The sequence below is a fragment of the Salmo salar genome, chromosome 10, assembly GCF_965601325.2.
Source record: "Salmo salar chromosome 10, fSalSal1, whole genome shotgun sequence".
Classification (NCBI taxonomy): Eukaryota; Metazoa; Chordata; class Actinopteri; order Salmoniformes; family Salmonidae; genus Salmo; species Salmo salar.
This window is the reverse complement of record NC_138300.1, coordinates 49,035,301-49,062,574: the sequence shown is the minus strand read 5'-3', so window position 1 is coordinate 49,062,574 and position 27,274 is coordinate 49,035,301. Positions and strand designations below refer to the sequence as shown.

The 27,274-nt window shown below is 39.5% G+C and overlaps 1 protein-coding gene across 1 annotated transcript in view; it reads right to left on the bottom strand.

Moving 5' to 3' along the window:
- The window catches only part of LOC106560529 (phosphatidylinositol 3-kinase regulatory subunit gamma), a 356,086-nt gene that overhangs the window by 135,829 nt on the left and 192,983 nt on the right, over positions 1–27,274 (bottom strand). The window contains exon 7 of the mRNA XM_045687847.2: positions 8,926–9,011. Within this exon, the coding sequence (XP_045543803.1) occupies positions 8,926–9,011 (86 nt within the window). The remainder of the gene's footprint in view (positions 1–8,925; positions 9,012–27,274) is intronic.

Genomic DNA, 27,274 nt, shown 5'->3' with positions numbered 1-27,274 from the left:
CTTATCACACTTCCTCTCCCCTCCTCCCCACAGAGTCCTTATCACACTTCCTCTCCCCTCCTCCCCACAGAGTCCTTCTCACCCTTCCTCTCCCCTCCTCCCCACAGAGTCCTTATCACACTTCCTCTCCCCTCCTCCCCAGAGTCCTTCTCACCCTTCCTCTCCCCTCCTCCCCACAGAGTCCTTCTCACACTTCCTCTCCCCTCCTCCCCAGAGTCCTTCTCACCCTTCCTCTCCCCTCCTCCCCACAGAGTCCTTCTCACACTTCCTCTCCCCTCCTCCCCAGAGTCCTTCTCACACTTCCTCTCCCCTCCCCCAAACAGAGTCCTTCTCACCCTTCCTCTCCCCTCCTCCCCCCAGAGTCCTTCTCACCCTTCCTCTCCCCTCCTCCCCACAGAGTCCTTATCACACTTCCTCTCCCCTCCTCCCCAGAGTCCTTCTCACCCTTCCTCTCCCCTCCTCCCCACAGAGTCCTTCTCACCCTTCCTCTCCCCTCCTCCCCACAGAGTCCTTCTCACCCTTCCTCTCCCCTCCTCCCCACAGAGTCCTTATCACACTTCCTCTCCCCTCCTCCCCACAGAGTCCTTCTCACCCTTCCTCTTCCCTCCTCCCCACAGAGTCCTTATCACACTTCCTCTCCCCTCCTCCCCAGAGTCCTTATCACACTTCCTCTCCCCTCCTCCCCACAGAGTCCTTATCACACTTCCTCTCCCCTCCTCCCCACAGAGTCCTTCTCACACTTCCTCTCCCCTCCTCCCCAGAGTCCTTCTCACCCTTCCTCTCCCCTCCTCCCCAGAGTCCTTCTCACCCTTCCTCTCCCCTCCTCCCCACAGAGTCCTTATCACACTTCCTCTCCCCTCCTCCCCAGAGTCCTTCTCACCCTTCCTCTCCCCTCCTCCCCACAGAGTCCTTCTCACACTTCCTCTAACCTCCTCCCCAGAGTCCTTCTCACACTTCCTCTCCCCTCCTCCCCAGAGTCCTTCTCACCCTTCCTCTCCCCTCCTCCCCACAGAGTCCTTATCACACTTCCTCTCCCCTCCTCCCCAGAGTCCTTCTCACCCTTCCTCTCCCCTCCTCCCCACAGAGTCCTTCTCACACTTCCTCTCCCCTCCTCCCCACAGAGTCCTTCTCACCCTTCCGCTCCCCTCCTCCCCACAGAGTCCTTATCACACTTCCTCTCCCCTCCTCCCCACAGAGTCCTTCTCACCCTTCCTCTCCCCTCCTCCCCACAGAGTCCTTATCACACTTCCTCTCCCCTCCTCCCCACAGAGTCCTTATCACACTTCCTCTCCCCTCCTCCCCAGAGTCCTTCTCACCCTTCCTCTCCCCTCCTCCCCAGAGTCCTTATCACACTTCCTCTCCCCTCCTCCCCAGAGTCCTTCTCACCCTTCCTCTCCCCTCCTCCCCACAGAGTCCTTCTCACCCTTCCTCTCCCCTCCTCCCCAGAGTCCTTCTCACCCTTCCTCTCCCCTCCTCCACACAGAGTCCTTCTCACCCTTCCTCTCCCTTCCTCCCCACAGAGTCCTTATCACACTTCCTCTCCCCTCCTCCACAGAGTCCTTCTCACCCTTCCTCTCCCCTCCTCCCCACAGAGTCCTTATCACACTTCCTCTCCCCTCCTCCCCACAGAGTCCTTATCACACTTCCTCTCCCCTCCTCCCCACAGAGTCCTTCTCACCCTTCCTCTCCCCTCCTCCCCACAGAGTCCTTATCACACTTCCTCTCCCCTCCTCCCCAGAGTCCTTATCACACTTCCTCTCCCCTCCTCCCCACAGAGTCCTTCTCACCCTTCCTCTCCCCTCCTCCCCACAGAGTCCTTCTCACCCTTCCTCTCCCCTCCTCCCCACAGAGTCCTTATCACACTTCCTCTCCCCTCCTCCCCAGAGTCCTTCTCAGCCTTCCTCTCCCCTCCTCCCCACAGAGTCCTTCTCACACTTCCTCTCCCCTCCTCCCCAGAGTCCTTCTCACCCTTCCTCTCCCCTCCTCCCCACAGAGTCCTTCTCACACTTCCTCTCCCCTCCTCCCCAGAGTCCTTCTCACCCTTCCTCTCCCCTCCTCCCCAGAGTCCTTCTCACCCTTCCTCTCCCCTCCTCCCCAGAGTCCTTCTCACCCTTCCTCTCCCCTCCTCCCCACAGAGTCCTTCTCACCCTTCCTCTCCCCTCCTCCCCACAGAGTCCTTCTCACCCTTCCTCTCCCCTCCTCCCCACAGAGTCCTTCTCACCCTTCCTCTCCCCTCCTCCCCACAGAGTCCTTCTCACCCTTCCTCTCCCCTCCTCCCCACAGAGTCCTTCTCACCCTTCCTCTCCCCTCCTCCCCACAGAGTCCTTCTCACCCTTCCTCTCCCCTCCTCCCCACAGAGTCCTTCTCACCCTTCCTCTCCCCTCCTCCCCACAGAGTCCTTCTCACCCTTCCTCTCCCCTCCTCCCCACAGAGTCCTTATCACACTTCCTCTCCCCTCCTCCCCAGAGTCCTTATCACACTTCCTCTCCCCTCCTCCCCACAGAGTCCTTATCACACTTCCTCTCCCCTCCTCCCCACAGAGTCCTTCTCACACTTCCTCTCCCCTCCTCCCCAGAGTCCTTCTCACACTTCCTCTCCCCTCCTCCCCAGAGTCCTTCTCACCCTTCCTCTCCCCTCCTCCCCACAGAGTCCTTATCACACTTCCTCTCCCCTCCTCCCCAGAGTCCTTCTCACCCTTCCTCTCCCCTCCTCCCCACAGAGTCCTTCTCACACTTCCTCTAACCTCCTCCCCAGAGTCCTTCTCACCCTTCCTCTCCCCTCCTCCCCACAGAGTCCTTCTCACCCTTCCTCTCCCCTCCTCCCCACAGAGTCCTTCTCACCCTTCCTCTCCCCTCCTCCCCACAGAGTCCTTATCACACTTCCTCTCCCCTCCTCCCCACAGAGTCCTTATCACACTTCCTCTCCCCTCCTCCCCAGAGTCCTTCTCACCCTTCCTCTCCCCTCCTCCCCACAGAGTCCTTCTCACCCTTCCTCTCCCCTCCTCCCCACAGAGTCCTTCTCACCCTTCCTCTCCCCTCCTCCCCACAGAGTCCTTATCACACTTCCTCTCCCCTCCTCCCCACAGAGTCCTTCTCACCCTTCCTCTCCCCTCCTCCCCAGAGTCCTTATCACACTTCCTCTCCCCTCCTCCCCACAGAGTCCTTATCACACTTCCTCTCCCCTCCTCCCCAGAGTCCTTCTCACCCATCCTCTCCCCTCCTCCCCAGAGTCCTTATCACACTTCCTCTCCCCTCCTCCCCACAGAGTCCTTCTCAACCTTCCTCTCCCCTCCTCCCCAGAGTCCTTCTCACCCTTCCTCTCCCCTCCTCCCCAGAGTCCTTATCACACTTCCTCTCCCCTCCACCCCAGAGTCCTTATCACACTTCCTCTCCCCTCCTCCCCACAGAGTCCTTATCACACTTCCTCTCCCCTCCTCCCCAGAGTCCTTATCACACTTCCTCTCCCCTCCTCCCCACAGAGTCCTTCTCACCCTTCCTCTCCCCTCCTCCCCCCAGAGTCCTTATCACACTTCCTCTCCCCTCCTCCCCAGAGTCCTTCTCACCCTTCCTCTCCCCTCCTCCCCAGAGTCCTTCTCACCCTTCCTCTCCCCTCCTCCCCACAGAGTCCTTATCACACTTCCTCTCCCCTCCTCCCCAGAGTCCTTCTCACCCTTCCTCTCCCCTCCTCCGCACAGAGTCCTTCTCACCCTTCCTCTCCCCTCCTCCCCACAGAGTCCTAATCACACTTCCTCTCCCCTCCTCCCCAGAGTCCTTATCACACTTCCTCTCCCCTCCTCCCCACAGAGTCCTTCTCACCCTTCCTCTCCCCTCCTCCCCACAGAGTCCTTCTCACCCTTCCTCTCCCCTCCTCCCCAGAGTCCTTATCACACTTCCTCTCCCCTCCTCCCCACAGAGTCCTTCTCACCCTTCCTCTCCCCTCCTCTCCACAGAGTCCTTCTCACACTTCCTCTCCCCTCCTCCCCACAGAGTCCTTATCACACTTCCTCTCACCTCCTCCCCAGAGTCCTTATCACACTTCTTCTCCCCTCCTCCCCACAGAGTCCTTATCACACTTCCTCTCCCCTCCTCCCCAGAGTCCTTATCACACTTCCTCTCCCCTCCTCCCCACAGAGTCCTTCTCACCCTTCCTCTCCCCTCCTCCCCACAGAGTCCTTCTCACCCTTCCTCTCCCCTCCTCCCCACAGAGTCCTTCTCACCCTTCCTCTCCCCTCCTCCCCACAAAGTCCTTATCACACTTCCTCTCCCCTCCTCCCCAGAGTCCTTCTCAGCCTTCCTCTCCCCTCCTCCCCACAGAGTCCTTCTCACCCTTCCTCTCCCCTCCTCCCCAGAGTCCTTATCACACTTCCTCTCCCCTCCTCCCCACAGAGTCCTTCTCACACTTCCTCTCCCCTCCTCCCCACAGAGTCCTTCTCACCCTTCCTCTCCCCTCCTCCCCACAGAGTACTACTCACCCTTCCTCTCCCCTCCTCCCCACAGAGTCCTTATCACACTTCCTCTCCCCTCCTCCCCACAGAGTCCTTATCACACTTCCTCTCCCCTCCTCCCCACAGAGTCCTTCTCACCCTTCCTCTCCCCTCCTCCCCACAGAGTCCTTATCACACTTCCTCTCCCCTCCTCCCCAGAGTCCTTCTCACCCTTCCTCTCCCCTCCTCCCCACAGAGTGCTTCTCACCCTTCCTCTCCCCTCCTCCCCAGAGTCCTTCTCACCCTTCCTCTCCCCTCCTCCCCACAGAGTCCTTCTCACACTTCCTCTCCCCTCCTCCCCAGAGTCCTTCTCACCCTTCCTCTCCCCTCCTCCCCAGAGTCCTTCTCACCCTTCCTCTCCCCTCCTCCCCAGAGTCCTTCTCACCCTTCCTCTCCCCTCCTCCCCACAGAGTCCTTCTCACCCTTCCTCTCCCCTCCTCCCCACAGAGTCCTTCTCACCCTTCCTCTCCCCTCCTCCCCACAGAGTCCTTATCACACTTCCTCTCCCCTCCTCCAAACAGAGTCCTTCTCACCCTTCCTCTCCCCTCCTCCCCACAGAGTCCTTCTCACCCTTCCTCTCCCCTCCTCCCCACAGAGTCCTTCTCACCCTTCCTCTCCCCTCCTCCCCCCAGAGTCCTTCTCACCCTTCCTCTCCCCTCCTCCCCACAGAGTCCTTATCACACTTCCTCTCCCCTCCTCCCCAGAGTCCTTCTCACCCTTCCTCTCCCCTCCTCCCCACAGAGTCCTTCTCACCCTTCCTCTCCCCTCCTCCCCACAGAGTCCTTATCACACTTCCTCTCCCCTCCTCCCCAGAGTCCTTATCACACTTCCTCTCCCCTCCTCCCCACAGAGTCCTTATCACACTTCCTCTCCCTCCTCCCCACAGAGTCCTTCTCACACTTCCTCTCCCCTCCTCCCCAGAGTCCTTCTCACACTTCCTCTCCCCTCCTCCCCAGAGTCCTTCTCACCCTTCCTCTCCCCTCCTCCCCACAGAGTCCTTATCACACTTCCTCTCCCATTCTCCCCAGAGTCCTTCTCACCCTTCCTCTCCCCTCCTCCCCACAGAGTCCTTCTCACCCTTCCTCTCCCCTCCTCCCCACAGAGTCCTTATCACACTTCCTCTCCCCTCCTCCCCACAGAGTCCTTATCACACTTCCTCTCCCCTCCTCCCCACAGAGTCCTTCTCACCCTTCATCTCCCCTCCTCCCCACAGAGTCCTTATCACACTTCCTCTCCCCTCCTCCCCAGAGTCCTTCTCACCCTTCCTATCCCCTCCTCCCCACAGAGTCCTTCTCACACTTCCTCTCCCCTCCTCCCCAGAGTCCTTCTCACCCTTCCTCTCCCCTCCTCCCCAGAGTCCTTCTCACCCTTCCTCTCCCCTCCTCCCCAGAGTCCTTCTCACCCTTCCTCTCCCCTCCTCCCCACATAGTCCTTCTCACCCTTCCTCTCCCCTCCTCCCCACAGAGTCCTTCTCACCCTTCCTCTCCCCTCCTCCCCACAGAGTCCTTATCACACTTCCTCTCCCCTCCTCCAAACAGAGTCCTTCTCACACTTCCTCTCCCCTCCTCCCCACAGAGTCCTTCTCACCCTTCCTCTCCCCTCCTCCCCACAGAGTACTACTCACCCTTCCTCTCCCCTCCTCCCCACAGAGTCCTTCTCACCCTTCCTCTCCCCTCCTCCCCACAGTGTCCTTATCACACTTCCTCTCCCCTCCTCCACACAGAGTCCTTCTCACCCTTCCTCTCCCCTCCTACCCACAGAGTCCTTATCACACTTCCTCTCCCCTCCTCCCCACAGAGTCCTTATCACACTTCCTCTCCCCTCCTCCCCACAGAGTCCTTCTCACCCTTCCTCTCCCCTCCTCCCCACAGAGTCCTTCTCACACTTCCTCTCCCCTCCTCCCCACAGAGTCCTTCTCACCCTTCCTCTCCCCTCCTCCCCACAGAGTCCTTCTCACCCTTCCTCTCCCCTCCTCCCCACAGAGTCCTTCTCACCCTTCCTCTCCCCTCCTCCCCACAGAGTCCTTCTCACCCTTCCTCTCCCCTCCTCCCCACAGAGTCCTTATCACACTTCCTCTCCCCTCCTCCCCACAGAGTCCTTCTCACACTTCCTCTCCCCTCCTCCCCAGAGTCCTTCTCACCCTTCCTCTCCCCTCCTCCCCACAGAGTCCTTCTCACCCTTCCTCTCCCCTCCTCCCCAGAGTCCTTCTCACCCTTCCTCTCCCCTCCTCCCCACAGAGTCCTTATCACACTTCCTCTCCCCTCCTCCCCACAGAGTCCTTCTCACACTTCCTCTCCCCTCCTCCCCAGAGTCCTTCTCACCCTTCCTCTCCCCTCCTCCCCACAGAGTCCTTCTCACCCTTCCTCTCCCCTCCTCCCCAGAGTCCTTCTCACCCTTCCTCTCCCCTCCTCCCCACAGAGTCCTTATCACACTTCCTCTCCCCTCCTCCCCACAGAGTCCTTCTCACCCTTCCTCTCCCCTCCTCCACAGAGTCCTTATCACACTTCCTCTCCCCTCCTCCCCACAGAGTCCTTATCACACTTCCTCTCCCCTCCTCCCCAGAGTCCTTATCACACTTCCTCTCCCCTCCTCCCCACAGAGTCCTTATCACACTTCCTCTCCCCTCCTCCCCAGAGTCCTTATCACACTTCCTCTCCCCTCCTCCCCACAGAGTCCTTCTCACCCTTCCTCTCCCCTCCTCCCCAGAGTCCTTATCACACTTCCTCTCCCCTCCTCCCCACAGAGTCCTTATCACACTTCCTCTCCCCTCCTCCCCAGAGTCCTTATCACACTTCCTCTCCCCTCCTCCCCACAGAGTCCTTCTCACCCTTCCTCTCCCCTCCTCCCCACAGAGTCCTTATCACACTTCCTCTCCCCTCCTCCCCAGAGTCCTTATCACACTTCCTCTCCCCTCCTCCCCACAGAGTCCTTCTCACCCTTCCTCTCCCCTCCTCCCCACAGAGTGCTTCTCACCCTTCCTCTCCCCTCCTCCCCACAGAGTCCTTCTCACACTTCCTCTCCCCTCCTCCCCAGAGTCCTTCTGACCCTTCCTCTCCCCTCCTCCCCACGGAGTCCTTCTCACCCTTCCTCTCCCCTCCTCCCCACAGAGTCCTTATCACACTTCCTCTCCCCTCCTCCCCACAGAGTCCTTCTCACACTTCCTCTCCCCTCCTCCCCAGAGTCCTTCTCACACTTCCTCTCCCCTCCTCCCCACAGAGTCCTTCTCACCCTTCCTCTCCCCTCCTCCCCACAGAGTCCTTATCACACTTCCTCTCCCCTCCTCCCCAGAGTCCTTCTCACACTTCCTCTCCCCTCCTCCCCAGAGTCCTTCTCACCCTTCCTCTCCCCTCCTCCCCAGAGTCCTTATCACCCTTCCTCTCCCCTCCTCCCCACAGAGTCCTTCTCACACTTCCTCTCCCCTCCTCCCCACAGAGTCCTTCTCACCCTTCCTCTCCCCTCCTCCCCAGAGTCCTTCTCACCCTTCCTCTCCCCTCCTCCCCACAGAGTCCTTCTCACCCTTCCTCTCCCCTCCTCCCCACAGAGTCCTTCTCACCCTTCCTCTCCCCTCCTCCCCACAGAGTCCTTCTCACCCTTCCTCTCTCCTCCTCCCCACAGAGTCCTTATCACACTTCCTCTCCCCTCCTCCCCACAGAGTCCTTATCACACTTCCTCTCCCCTCCTCCCCAGAGTCCTTCTCACCCTTCCTCTCCCCTCCTCCCCACAGAGTCCTTATCACACTTCCTCTCCCCTCCTCCCCACAGAGTCCTTATCACACTTCCTCTCCCCTCCTCCCCAGAGTCCTTCTCACCCTTCCTCTCCCCTCCTCCCCACAGAGTCCTTCTCACCCTTCCTCTCCCCTCCTCCCCACAGAGTCCTTCTCACCCTTCCTCTCCCCTCATCACCCCTCCCTCACCCTTGCTCTCCCCTTCTCACCCTTCATCTTCCCTCATCACCCCTCACTCCCCCTTCCTCTCCCCTCCTCACCCCTTCCTCCCCCTTCCTCTCCCCTCCTCTCCCCTTCCTCCCCCTCCTCCACAGAGTCCTCCTCAGGCAGGTCTATTCCAGTCCTGCTTCACTAATAGACAGACTTACTGTAAACTGGAAGCTGAAATAGGTCCATGATAACATTGTGGACAGTAATAGCTGTTGTCGTAGTGGAACAACAAACTGCACAGTCATATGTAGGTGTGTCTGTCATATTATGAAACATGATGAAGCTGAATTGTGAGACACATGGAATAATAGCAAATCCAGGAAGCACAATGGGGACGTCTGTATTCTCTATTGAAGTTAAGAACAAGGCCTTCCTGTGGATCCTGTTCAGAAGCAGTGCACTGTGTAGAACATCTGAACCCATTTGTGACACAGTACTTGTATAAGTCCATGACCCTCCACCATGTTGGCACAGAGAGAAGAGGAGGGATACTGCAGGTCGGTCCTACCTGGGGCTGCCTGCATCTCCACCAGTCCCCCGGCTGCAATCAGGGCCTCCATGATCTTCACGTGGTGTTCTGGGTTTACGTCCGCACTGCAGGCAGATGGACAGGCAAGGAAATAGGTCAGAGGTCAAATGAAGGGACAGAGAGGTCAAGAAGTCATTGATGTAAATATTGACATAAACATAACATAGTGTTGATGGGGAGTCAAGAGTTACAACGTCACTTTAATAGAGCGAGAAAGAGGGGAGGGGTGAGAAAGAGAGAGCATGCTATCCATCAGATAACAATAAAAGCTATTTGTATGGTTGAACTGCAGTAGAAAATGAAACAAAATGGCTTCTTTGAAGGAACTGGAAAACTAGTAAAAGTTCTAGTGATAGTTTCTGGGTTATGAACCCGTTCCCTCCTTCCCTCCATCCCGCTCTCCTCTATTGAATTTTACCTGCTGCTGGGTCAGAGAAACTGTTGATTAACTTATGTACTTATTCCCTATAATTCAAGTCCTGTGGTGGCTGTGTGACGGACCTCTCTCGGAGGAAGATGACTAAACAAAATGACTTTTTGAGGCATTATACACTTTCAAGTCAAATCAAAATCAAATCAAATGGTATTGGTCACACACACATGGTTAGCAGATGTTATTGCAAGTGTAGCGAAATGCTTATGCTTCTAGTTCCGACAGTGCAGTAATATCTAACAAGTAATATAACAATTCCACAGCAACTATCTAATACACACAAATCTAAGTAAAGGGATGGAATAAGAATATATACATATAAATATATGGATGAGCGATGACTGAGAGGCGTAGGCAAGATGCAGTAGATGGTATAAAATACAGTATATAAACTCAGCAAAAAAAGAAACGTCCCTTTTTCAGGACCCTGTCTTTCAAAGATAATTCGTAAAAATCCAAATAACTTCACAGACATTCATTGTAAAGGGTTTTAACACTGTTTCACATGCTTGTTCAATGAACCATAAACAATCAATGAACATGCTGTAAATAATTGCTGAACATGCAATTAATGAACTGTATATTTTACTACTGTATGTTCTACTACTATATGATCTACTACTATATGTTCTACTACTATATGATCTACTACTATATGTTCTACTACTATATGATCTACTACTATATGATCTACCACTATATGATCTACTACTATATGTTCTACTATATGTTCTACTAATATATGATCTACTACTATATGTTCTACTACTATATGATCCACTATATGTTCTACTACTATATGATCTACTACTATATGATCTACTACTATATGTTCTACTACCATATGATCCACTACTATATGATCTACTATATGTTCTACAACTATATGATCTACTATATGATCTACTCCTATATGATCTACTACTATATGTTCTACTACCATATGATCCACTACTATATGATCTACTATATGTTCTACAACTATATGATCTACTACTATATGATCTACTATATGTTCTACTACTATATGATCTACTACTACATGTTCTACTACTATATGTTCTACAACTATATGATCTACTATATGTTCTACTACTATACGATCTATTATATAATCTACTACTATATGATCTACTACTATATGTTCTACTACTATATGTTCTACTACAATATGATCTATTATATGATCTACTACTATATGATCTACTATATGTTCTACAACTATATGATCTACTACTATATGTTCAAATACTATATGATCTCCTACTATATGATCTACAATATGTTCCACTACTATATGATCTACTACTATATGTTCTACTACTATATGTTCTACTACTATATGATCTACTACAATATGATCTACTACTATATGATCTACTATATGTTCTATTACTATATGATCTACTACTATATGATCTACTATATCTTCCACTACTATATGATCTACTACTATATGTTCTACTACTATATGTTCTACTACTATATGATCTACTATATGTTCTACAACTATATGATCTACTACTATATGATCTACTACTATATGATATACTACTATATGTTCTACTACTATATGTTCTACTACAATATGATCTACTACTATATGATCTACTATATGTTCTACAACTATATGATCTACTACTATATGTTCTACTACTATATGATCTACTACTATATGATCTACTACTATGATCTACTACTATATGATCTACTATATGTTCTATTACTATATGATCTACTACTCTATGATCTACTACTATATGATCTACTATATGTTCTACTACTATATTGTCACGTCCTGGCCAGTATAAGGGTTAATTGTTATTGTAGTTTGGTCAGGATGTGGCAGTGGGTATTTGTTTTATGTGGTTCGGGTGGTGTTTTGGTAGAAGGGCGTTTGATTTAGTATTTCCGGCTTTTTGGTTTATGGTCTATGTTTATGTATTTCTATGTGTAGTCTAGTGAGTGTGTTTCTATGGTTGGTTAATTGGGGTTGGGACTCTCAATTGAAGGCAGGTGTTTTCTCTTTGCCTTTGATTGAGAGTCCTATATATTAGGGTGTGTTTGTCATTTGTGGGAGATTGTTTCTTGTTTTGCTGAGTGAGCCTTTCAAGACTGTTTCGTTGTTCGTGAGTAAGTTGTTTATTATTTTTTGTGTTCACTTCTGAGTTAATAAACTTCAAGATGAGCATTGTCAATCCTGCTGCATATTGGTCCTCCTTTTCTGACGATGATTTCTCTATATCGTCTGACGACGACGATAAGCGTGACATATATGTTCTACTACTATATGATCTACTACAATATGATCTACTACTATATGATCTACTATATGTTCTATTACTATATGATCTACTACTCTATGATCTACTACTATATGATCTACTATATCTTCCACTACTATATGTTCTACTACTATATGATCTACTACTATATGATCTACTACTATATGTTCTACTACTATATGATCTACTACTATATGTTCTACTATTATATGATCTACTACTATATGATCTACTACTATATGTTCTACTATTATATGATCTACTACTATATGATCTACTACTATATGATCTACTTTATGTTCTATTACTATATGATCTACTATATGTTCCACTACTATATGATCTATATGGTTTATTATATGATCTACTACTATATGATCTACTACTATATGTTCTACCACTATATGATCTACCACTATATGATCTACTACTATATGATCTACTACTATATGATCTACAACTTGTCACGTCCTGACCAGTATAGGGGTTATTTGTTATTGTAGTTTGGTCAGGACGTGGCAGGGGGTATTTGGTTTATGTGGTTCGGGGTGTGTGTCTATGTAGAGGGGTGTTTGATTTATGTATTCCGGGGTTTTGGGCACCTTTCTATGTTAGTGTATTTCTATGTTCTGTCTAGTCTAGCCTTGAAGTGCGTGCCTCCAGTCTGATACCTCCAATACCAGCACCACGCACTAGGCTTCCAGTGCATCAGCCCAGTCCAGTATGTCCTGTGCCCGCTCCTTGCACTAGCCTTAAAGTGCGTGTCTCCAGTCTGGTACCTCCACTACCAGCCCCACGCACTAGGCTTCCAGTGCGTCACCTCAGTCCCGAGCTTCCTACGACAGTACTCCGTCCAGAGTGTCCGACGACAGTGCCCCGTCCAGAGTGTCCGACGACAGTGCCCCGTCCAGAGTGTCCGACGACAGTGCCCCGTCCAGAGTGTCCGGCGACAGTGCCCCGTCCAGAGTGTCCGGCGACAGTGCCCCGTCCAGAGTGTCCGGCGACAGTGCCCCGTCCAGAGTGTCCGGCGCAGGCCCCGCCAGGTGCCGGCGCGGCCCGTCCAGAGTGTCCGGCGACAGTGCCCCGTCCAGAGTGTCCGGCGACAGTGCCCCGTCCAGAGTGTCCGACGACAGTGCCCCGTCCAGAGTGTCCGGCGACAGTGTACAGTCCGGAACCGAGTGAGTCTGCCTACAGTCTGGAGCTCCCAGAGGACAGTCCAGGGTCTGTAGTGACTGGCCTTATATTCAGTGGGGGTGGACTGGTCAGGGAGGGCACTAAGACCTGAGCCTGAGCCATCTCCACTGTAGGAGGTTTGGGGAGGGGGGGTGTATGCAAGAGTGCCGTCGGTGACGGCAGCCACCCTCCCTTCCCTCCCTTTAGTTTAGGGGATTTAGTTGTATTTTTGTTTTGGGGTGATTTTTTTTTGTTGGGGGGGGGGGGGGGGGTACTGTCACGTCCTGACCAGTATAGGGGTTATTTGTTATTGTAGTTTGGTCAGGACGTGGCAGGGGGTATTTGGTTTATGTGGTTCGGGGTGTGTGTCTATGTAGAGGGGTGTTTGATATATGTATTCCGGGATTTTTGGGCACTGTTCTATGTTAGTGTATTTCCATGTTCTGTCTAGCCTAGTCTATTTCTATGTTTAGTTTATTGGGGTTGGACCTTCAATTGGAAGCAGCTGGTTATCGTTGCTTCTGATTGAAGGTCATATAATTAGGAGTTTGTTTTCATGGGTTTTATGTGGGAGGTTGTGCTGTGTATAGCTTTGTGCCTTACCGGCCTGTTATTAGTCGTTGTGTTTTTTGTGTACGTGTTTGTTTTGGTTTACCTTCTTTGTCCATTTAATAAAAGAAGATGAGTGCACATATTCCTGCTGCATTTTGGTCCACTCTACCCTACGACAACCGTGACACTACTATATGATCTACTGCTATATGATCTACTACTATATGTTCTACTATATGTTCTACTATATGATCTACTATATGTTCTACTAGTATATGATCTACTACTATATGATCTACTATATGATCTATTATATGATCTACTACTATATGATCTACTATATGATCTACTACTATATGATCTACTATATGATCTACTATATGATCTACTATATCTTCTACTACTATATGATCAACTACTATATGATCTACTGCTATATGTTCTAATACTGTATGATCTACGACTATATGATCTACTATATGTTCTACTACCATATGATGTACTACTATATGTTCTACTACTATATGTTCTACAACTATATGTTCTACAACTATATGATCTACAAATATATGATCTACTACTATATGATCTACTACTATATGATCTACTACTATATGTTTTAATTCTATATGATCTACTACTAAATGATCTACTATATGATCTACTACTCTATGTTCTACTACTATATGATCTACTATTATATGATATACTATATGTTCTACTACCATATGATCTACTACTATATGATCTACTACTATATGATCTACTATATGTTCTACTACTATATGATCTACTACTATATGTTCTACTACTATATGATCTACAACTATATGATCTACTACTATATGATCTACTACTATATGTTCTGCAACTATATGATCTACTACTATATGATCTACTACTATATGATCTACTATATGATCTACTACTATATGATCTACTATATGATCTACTATATGATCTACTATATCTTCTACTACTATATGATCAACTACTATATGATCTACTGCTATATGTTCTAATACTGTATGATCTACGACTATATGATCTACTATATGTTCTACTACCATATGATCTACTACTATATGTTCCACTACTATATGATCTACTATATGATCTACTACTATATGTTCTACTACTATATGTTCTACAACTATATGTTCTACAACTATATGATCTACAAATACATGATCTACTACTATATGATCTACTACTATATGATCTACTACTATATGTTTTAATTCTATATGATCTACTACTAAATGATCTACTATATGATCTACTACTCTATGTTCTACTACTATATGATCTACTACTATATGATCTACTATTATATGATATACTATATGTTCTACTACCATATGATCTACTACTATATGATCTACTACTATATGATCTACTATATGTTCTACTACTATATGATCTACTACTATATGTTCTACTACTATATGATCTACAACTATATGATCTACTACTATATGTTCTGCAACTATATGATCTACTACTATATGATCTACTATATGTTCTAATACTATATGATCTACTATATGTTCTACTACTATATGATCTACTACTATATGTTCTACTCTATGATCTACAACTATATGATCTACTATATGTTCTACAACTATATGATCTACAACTATATGATCTATTACTATATGTTCTACTACTATATGATCTACTACTATATGATCTACTACTATATGATCTACTAATATATGTTCGACTACCATATGATCTACTACTATATGATCTACTAGTTAATGAACTACTAATTAATGAACGGTATGTTTTACCCTTGTATGATCTACTACTATATGATCTACTATATGTTCCACTACTATATGATCTACTATATGATCTACTACTATATGATCTACTATTTTAATATCTATTACTATATGATCTACTATATGTTCTACAACTATATGATCTACTATATGATCTACTGCTATATGATCTACTACTATATGATCTACTATTATATGATCTACTGCTATATGACCTACTATATGTTCCACTACTATATGATCTACTACTATATGATCTACTACTATATGTTCTACAACTATATGATCTACTACTATATGATCTACTATATGTTCTACTACTATATGATCTACTACTATATGTTCTACTATATGATCTACAACCATATGATCTACTATATGTTCTACAACTATATGATCTACAACTATATGATCTATTACTATATGTTCTACTACCATATGATCTACTACTATATGATCTACTATATGATCTACAACTATATGATCTACAACTATATGATCTATTACTATATGTTCTACTACCATATGATCTACTACTATATGTTCTACTACTATATGACCTACTATATGTTCTACTATATTATCTACTACTATATGATCTACCATATGATCTACTACTATATGATCTACTACTATATGCTCTAATACTATGTGATCTACAACTATATGATCTACTATATGTTCTACTACAATATGATCTACTACTATATGATCTACTATATGTTCTACTACTATATGATCTACTACATGATCTACTACTATTTGATCTACTATATGATCTACTACTATATGTTCTACTGCTATATTTTCCAATACTATATGATCTACTACTATATGATCTACTATTTTATGATCTACTACTATATGATCTACTATATGTTCCACTACCATATGATCTACTACTATATGTTCTACTACTATATGATCTACTACTATATGTTCTACTACTATATGATCTACAACTATATGATCTACTACTATATGATCTACTACTATATGTTCTACAACTATATGATCTACTACTATATGATCTACTATATGTTCTACTACTATATGATCTACTATATGTTCTACTACTATATGATCTCCTACTATATGTTCTACTCTATGATCTACAACTATATGATCTACTATATGTTCTACAACTATATGATCTACAACTATATGATCTATTACTATATGTTCTACTACTATATGATCTACTACTATATGATCTACTACTATATGATCTACTAATATATGTTCGACTACCATATGATCTACTACTATATGATCTACTAGTTAATGAACTACTAATTAATGAACTGTATGTTTTACCCTTGTATGATCTACTACTATATGATCTACTATATGTTCCACTACTATATGATCTACTACTATATGATCTACTGCTATATGTTCTAATACTGTATGATCTACGACTATATGATCTACTATATGTTCTACTACCATATGATCTACTACTATATGTTCCACTACTATATGATCTACTATATGATCTACTACTATATGTTCTACTACTATATGTTCTACAACTATATGTTCTACAACTATATGATCTACAAATACATGATCTACTACTATATGATCTACTACTATATGATCTACTACTATATGTTTTAATTCTATATGATCTACTACTAAATGATCTACTATATGATCTACTACTCTATGTTCTACTACTATATGATCTACTACTATATGATCTACTATTATATGATATACTATATGTTCTACTACCATATGATCTACTACTATATGATCTACTACTATATGATCTACTATATGTTCTACTACTATATGATCTACTACTATATGTTCTACTACTATATGATCTACAACTATATGATCTACTACTATATGTTCTGCAACTATATGATCTACTACTATATGATCTACTATATGTTCTAATACTATATGATCTACTATATGTTCTACTACTATATGATCTACTACTATATGTTCTACTCTATGATCTACAACTATATGATCTACTATATGTTCTACAACTATATGATCTACAACTATATGATCTATTACTATATGTTCTACTACTATATGATCTACTACTATATGATCTACTACTATATGATCTACTAATATATGTTCGACTACCATATGATCTACTACTATATGATCTACTAGTTAATGAACTACTAATTAATGAACGGTATGTTTTACCCTTGTATGATCTACTACTATATGATCTACTATATGTTCCACTACTATATGATCTACTATATGATCTACTACTATATGATCTACTATTTTAATATCTATTACTATATGATCTACTATATGTTCTACAACTATATGATCTACTATATGATCTACTGCTATATGATCTACTACTATATGATCTACTATTATATGATCTACTGCTATATGACCTACTATATGTTCCACTACTATATGATCTACTACTATATGATCTACTACTATATGTTCTACAACTATATGATCTACTACTATATGATCTACTATATGTTCTACTACTATATGATCTACTACTATATGTTCTACTATATGATCTACAACCATATGATCTACTATATGTTCTACAACTATATGATCTACAACTATATGATCTATTACTATATGTTCTACTACCATATGATCTACTACTATATGATCTACTATATGATCTACAACTATATGATCTACAACTATATGATCTATTACTATATGTTCTACTACCATATGATCTACTACTATATGTTCTACTACTATATGACCTACTATATGTTCTACTATATTATCTACTACTATATGATCTACCATATGATCTACTACTATATGATCTACTACTATATGCTCTAATACTATGTGATCTACAACTATATGATCTACTATATGTTCTACTACAATATGATCTACTACTATATGATCTACTATATGTTCTACTACTATATGATCTACTACATGATCTACTACTATTTGATCTACTATATGATCTACTACTATATGTTCTACTGCTATATTTTCCAATACTATATGATCTACTACTATATGATCTACTATTTTATGATCTACTACTATATGATCTACTATATGTTCCACTACCATATGATCTACTACTATATGTTCTACTACTATATGATCTACTACTATATGTTCTACTACTATATGATCTACAACTATATGATCTACTACTATATGATCTACTACTATATGTTCTACAACTATATGATCTACTACTATATGATCTACTATATGTTCTACTACTATATGATCTACTATATGTTCTACTACTATATGATCTCCTACTATATGTTCTACTCTATGATCTACAACTATATGATCTACTATATGTTCTACAACTATATGATCTACAACTATATGATCTATTACTATATGTTCTACTACTATATGATCTACTACTATATGATCTACTACTATATGATCTACTAATATATGTTCGACTACCATATGATCTACTACTATATGATCTACTAGTTAATGAACTACTAATTAATGAACTGTATGTTTTACCCTTGTATGATCTACTACTATATGATCTACTATATGTTCCACTACTATATGATCTACTACTATATGATCTACTACTATATGTTCTACAACTATATGATCTACTACTATATGATCTACTATATGTTCTACTACTATATGATGTACTACTATATGTTCTACTATATGATCTACAACTATATGATCTACTATATGTTCTACAACTATATGATCTACAACTATATGATCTATTACTATATGTTCTACTACCATATTATCTACTACTATATGATCTACTATATGATCTACAACTATATGATCTACAACTATTTGATCTATTACTATATGTTCTACTACCATATGATCTACTACTATATGTTCTACTACTATATGACCTACTATATGTTCTACTATATTATCTACTACTATATGATCTACCATATGATCTACTACTATATGATCTACTACTATATGCTCTAATACTATATGATCTACAACTATATGATCTACTATATGTTCTACTACAATATGATCTACTACTATATGATCTACTATATGTTCTACTACTATATGATCTACTACATGATCTACTACTATTTGATCTACTATATGATCTACTACTATATGTTCTACTGCTATATTTTCTAATACTATATGATCTACTACTATATGATCTACTATTTTATGATCTACTACTATATGATCTACTATATGTTCCACTACCATATGATCTACTACTATATGTTCTACTACCATATGATCTACTACTATATGTTCTACTACTATATGATCTACAACTATATGATCTACTACTATATGATCTACTACTATATGATCTACTACTATATGTTCTACAACTATATGATCTACTACTATATGATCTACTATATGTTCTACTACTATATGATCTCCTACTATATGTTCTACTCTATGATCTACAACTATATGATCTACTATATGTTCTACAACTATATGATCTACAACTATATGATCTATTACTATATGTTCTACTACTATATGATCTACTACTACATGATCTACTACTATATGATCTACTAATATATGTTCGACTAGCATATGATCTACTACTATATGATCTACTAGTTAATGAACTACTAATTAATGAACTGTATGTTTTACCCTTGTAGGATCTACTACTATATGATCTACTATATGTTCCACTACTATATGATCTACTATATGATCTACTACTATATGATCTACTATTTTAATATCTATTACTATATGATCTACTATTATATGATCTACTATTATATGATCTACTACTATATGTTCTACTACTATATGATCTACTACTATATGATCTACTACTATATGTTCTACAACTATGTGATCTACTACTATATGATCTACTATATGTTCTACTACTATATGATCTATTACTATATGTTCTACTACCATATGTTCTACTACCATATGATCTACTACTATATGATCTACTACTATATGATCTACTATATTATCTACTACTATATGATCTACTATATGATCTACTGCTATATGATCTACTACTATATGATCTACTATTATATGATCTACTACTATATGACCTACTATATGTTCTACTACCATATGATCTACTACTATATGATCTACTATTATATGATCTACAACTATATGATCTACTATTATATGATCTACTACTATATGTTCTACTACTATATGATCACTACTATATGATCTACTACTATATGTTCTACAACTATATGTTCTACAACTATATGATCTACTACTATATGATCTACTATATGTTCTACTACTATATAATCTACTATATGTTCTACTACTATATGATCTACAACTATATGATCTATTACTATATGTTCTACTACCATATGATCTACTACTATATGATCTACTATATGACCTACAACTATATGATCTACAACTATATGATCTATTTCTATATGTTCTACTACCATATGATCTACTACTATATGTTCTACTACTATATGATCTACTACTATATTATCTACTACTATATGTTCTACAACTATATGATCTACTACTATATGATCTACTATATGTTCTACTACTATATGATCTACTACTATATGTTCTACTATATGATCTACAACTATATGATCTACTATATGTTCTACAACTATATGATCTACAACTATATGATCTATTACTATATGTTCTACTACCATATGATCTACTACTATATGATCTACTATATGATCTACAACTATATGATCTACAACTATACGATCTATTACTATATGTTCTACTACCATATGATCTACTACTATATGATCTACTATATTATCTACTACTATATGACCTACTATATGTTCTACTACCATATGATCTACTACTATAGTATCTACTACTATATGTTCTACAACTATATGATCTACTACTATATGATCTACTATATGTTCTACTACTATATGATCTACTACTATATGTTCTACTATATGATCTACAACTATATGATCTACTATATGTTCTACAACTATATGATCTACAACTATATGATCTATTACTATATGTTCTACTACCATATGATCTACTACTATATGATCTACTATATGAACTACAACTATATGATCTACAAAATGTTCTACAACTATATGATCTACTATATGATCTACAACTATACGATCTATTACTATATGTTCTACTACCATATGATCTACTACTATATGATCTACTATATGATCTACTATTACATGATCTACTACTATATGACCTACTATATGTTCTACTACCATATGATCTACTACTATATGATCTACTACTATATGATCTACAACTATATGATCTATTACTATATGTTCTACTACCATATGATCTACTACTATATGTTCTACTACTATATGACCTACTATATGTTCTACTATATGTTCTACTACTATATGATCTACTACTATATGATCTACTATATGTTCTACTACTATTTGATCTACTATATGATCTACTACTATATGTTCTACTGCTATATCTTCTAATACTATATGATCTACTACTATATGATCTACTATTTTATGATCTACTACTATATGATCTACTATATGTTCCACTACCATATGATCTACTACTATATGTTCTACTACTATATGATCTACTACTATATGTTCTACTACTATATGATCTACAACTATATGATCTACAACTATATGATCTACTACTATATGATCTACTACTATATGTTCTACTACTATATGATCTACTATATGATCTACTACTATATGATCTACAACTATATGATCTATTACTATATGTTCTACTACTATATGATCTACTACTATATGATCTACTAATATATGTTCGACTACCATATGATCTACTACTATATGATCTACTAGTTAATGAACTACTAATTAATGAACTGTATGTTTTACCCTTGTATGATCTACTACTATATGATCTACTATATGTTCCACTACTATATGATCTACTATATGATCTACTACTATATGATCTACAACTATATGATCTACTATTATATGATCTACTACTATATGTTCTACTACTATATGATCTACTACTATATGATCTACTACTATATGTTCTATTACTATATGTTCTACTACCATATGATCTACTACTATATGATCTACTATATGATCTACAACTATATGATCTACAACTATATGATCTATTACTATATGTTCTACTACCATATGATCTACTACTATATGTTCTACTACTATATGACCTACTATATGTTCTACTATATTATCTACTACTATATGATCTACCATATGATCTACTACTATATGATCTACTACTATATGCTCTAATACTATATGATCTACAACTATATGATCTACTATATGTTCTACTACAATATGATCTACTACTATATGATCTACTATATGTTCTACTACTATATGATCTACTACATGATCTACTACTATTTGATCTACTATATGATCTACTACTATATGTTCTACTGCTATATTTTCCAATACTATATGATCTACTACTATATGATCTACTATTTTATGATCTACTACTATATGATCTACTATATGTTCCACTACCATATGATCTACTACTATATGTTCTACTACTATATGATCTACTACTATATGTTCTACTACTATATGATATACAACTATATGATCTACTACTATATGATCTACTACTATATGTTCTACAACTATATGATCTACTACTATATGATCTACTATATGTTCTACTACTATATGATCTACTATATGTTCTACTACTATATGATCTCCTACTATATGTTCTACTCTATGATCTACAACTATATGATCTACTATATGTTCTACAACTATATGATCTACAACTATATGATCTATTACTATATGTTCTACTACTATATGATCTACTACTATATGATCTACTACTATATGATCTACTAATATATGTTCGACTACCATATGATCTACTACTATATGATCTACTAGTTAATGAACTACTAATTAATGAACTGTATGTTTTACCCTTGTATGATCTACTACTATATGATCTACTATATGTTCCACTACTATATGATCTACTACTATATGATCTACTACTATATGTTCTACAACTATATGATCTACTACTATATGATCTACTATATGTTCTACTACTATATGATGTACTACTATATGTTCTACTATATGATCTACAACTATATGATCTACTATATGTTCTACAACTATATGATCTACAACTATATGATCTATTACTATATGTTCTACTACCATATGATCTACTACTATATGATCTACTATATGATCTACAACTATATGATCTACAACTATTTGATCTATTACTATATGTTCTACTACCATATGATCTACTACTATATGTTCTACTACTATATGACCTACTATATGTTCTACTATATTATCTACTACTATATGATCTACCATATGATCTACTACTATATGATCTACTACTATATGCTCTAATACTATATGATCTACAACTATATGATCTACTATATGTTCTACTACAATATGATCTACTACTATATGATCTACTATATGTTCTACTACTATATGATCTACTACATGATCTACTACTATTTGATCTACTATATGATCTACTACTATATGTTCTACTGCTATATTTTCTAATACTATATGATCTACTACTATATGATCTACTATTTTATGATCTACTACTATATGATCTACTATATGTTCCACTACCATATGATCTACTACTATATGTTCTACTACCATATGATCTACTACTATATGTTCTACTACTATATGATCTACAACTATATGATCTACTACTATATGATCTACTACTATATGATCTACTACTATATGTTCTACAACTATATGATCTACTACTATATGATCTACTATATGTTCTACTACTATATGATCTCCTACTATATGTTCTACTCTATGATCTACAACTATATGATCTACTATATGTTCTACAACTATATGATCTACAACTATATGATCTATTACTATATGTTCTACTACTATATGATCTACTACTACATGATCTACTACTATATGATCTACTAATATATGTTCGACTAGCATATGATCTACTACTATATGATCTACTAGTTAATGAACTACTAATTAATGAACTGTATGTTTTACCCTTGTAGGATCTACTACTATATGATCTACTATATGTTCCACTACTATATGATCTACTATATGATCTACTACTATATGATCTACTATTTTAATATCTATTACTATATGATCTACTATATGTTCTACAACTATATGATCTACTATATTATCTACTACTATATGATCTACAACTATATGATCTACTATTATATGATCTACTATTATATGATCTACTACTATATGTTCTACTACTATATGATCTACTACTATATGATCTACTACTATATGTTCTACAACTATATGATCTACTACTATATGATCTACTATATGTTCTACTACTATATGATCTATTACTATATGTTCTACTACCATATGTTCTACTACCATATGATCTACTACTATATGATCTACTACTATATGATCTACTATATTATCTACTACTATATGATCTACTATATGATCTACTGCTATATGATCTACTACTATATGATCTACTATTATATGATCTACTACTATATGACCTACTATATGTTCTACTACCATATGATCTACTACTATATGATCTACTATTATATGATCTACAACTATATGATCTACTATTATATGATCTACTACTATATGTTCTACTACTATATGATCACTACTATATGATCTACTACTATATGTTCTACAACTATATGTTCTACAACTATATGATCTACTACTATATGATCTACTATATGTTCTACTACTATATAATCTACTATATGTTCTACTACTATATGATCTACAACTATATGATCTATTACTATATGTTCTACTACCATATGATCTACTACTATATGATCTACTATATGATCTACAACTATATGATCTACAACTATATGATCTATTTCTATATGTTCTACTACCATATGATCTACTACTATATGTTCTACTACTATATGATCTACTACTATATTATCTACTACTATATGTTCTACAACTATATGATCTACTACTATATGATCTACTATATGTTCTACTACTATATGATCTACTACTATATGTTCTACTATATGATCTACAACTATATGATCTACTATATGTTCTACAACTATATGATCTACAACTATATGATCTATTACTATATGTTCTACTACCATATGATCTACTACTATATGATCTACTATATGATCTACAACTATATGATCTACAACTATACGATCTATTACTATATGTTCTACTACCATATGATCTACTACTATATGATCTACTATATTATCTACTACTATATGACCTACTATATGTTCTACTACCATATGATCTACTACTATAGTATCTACTACTATATGTTCTACAACTATATGATCTACTACTATATGATCTACTATATGTTCTACTACTATATGATCTACTACTATATGTTCTACTATATGATCTACAACTATATGATCTACTATATGTTCTACAACTATATGATCTACAACTATATGATCTATTACTATATGTTCTACTACCATATGATCTACTACTATATGATCTACTATATGAACTACAACTATATGATCTACAAAATGTTCTACAACTATATGATCTACTATATGATCTACAACTATACGATCTATTACTATATGTTCTACTACCATATGATCTACTACTATATGATCTACTATATGATCTACTATTACATGATCTACTACTATATGACCTACTATATGTTCTACTACCATATGATCTACTACTATATGATCTACTACTATATGATCTACAACTATATGATCTATTACTATATGTTCTACTACCATATGATCTACTACTATATGTTCTACTACTATATGACCTACTATATGTTCTACTATATGTTCTACTACTATATGATCTACTACTATATGATCTACTATATGTTCTACTACTATTTGATCTACTATATGATCTACTACTATATGTTCTACTGCTATATCTTCTAATACTATATGATCTACTACTATATGATCTACTATTTTATGATCTACTACTATATGATCTACTATATGTTCCACTACCATATGATCTACTACTATATGTTCTACTACTATATGATCTACTACTATATGTTCTACTACTATATGATCTACAACTATATGATCTACAACTATATGATCTACTACTATATGATCTACTACTATATGTTCTACTACTATATGATCTACTATATGATCTACTACTATATGATCTACAACTATATGATCTATTACTATATGTTCTACTACTATATGATCTACTACTATATGATCTACTAATATATGTTCGACTACCATATGATCTACTACTATATGATCTACTAGTTAATGAACTACTAATTAATGAACTGTATGTTTTACCCTTGTATGATCTACTACTATATGATCTACTATATGTTCCACTACTATATGATCTACTATATGATCTACTACTATATGATCTACAACTATATGATCTACTATTATATGATCTACTACTATATGTTCTACTACTATATGATCTACTACTATATGATCTACTACTATATGTTCTATTACTATATGTTCTACTACCATATGATCTACTACTATATGATCTACTATATGATCTACAACTATATGATCTACAACTATATGATCTATTACTATATGTTCTACTACCATATGATCTACTACTATATGTTCTACTACTATATGACCTACTATATGTTCTACTATATTATCTACTACTATATGATCTACCATATGATCTACTACTATATGATCTACTACTATATGCTCTAATACTATATGATCTACAACTATATGATCTACTATATGTTCTACTACAATATGATCTACTACTATATGATCTACTATATGTTCTACTACTATATGATCTACTACATGATCTACTACTATTTGATCTACTATATGATCTACTACTATATGTTCTACTGCTATATTTTCCAATACTATATGATCTACTACTATATGATCTACTATTTTATGATCTACTACTATATGATCTACTATATGTTCCACTACCATATGATCTACTACTATATGTTCTACTACTATATGATCTACTACTATATGTTCTACTACTATATGATATACAACTATATGATCTACTACTATATGATCTACTACTATATGTTCTACA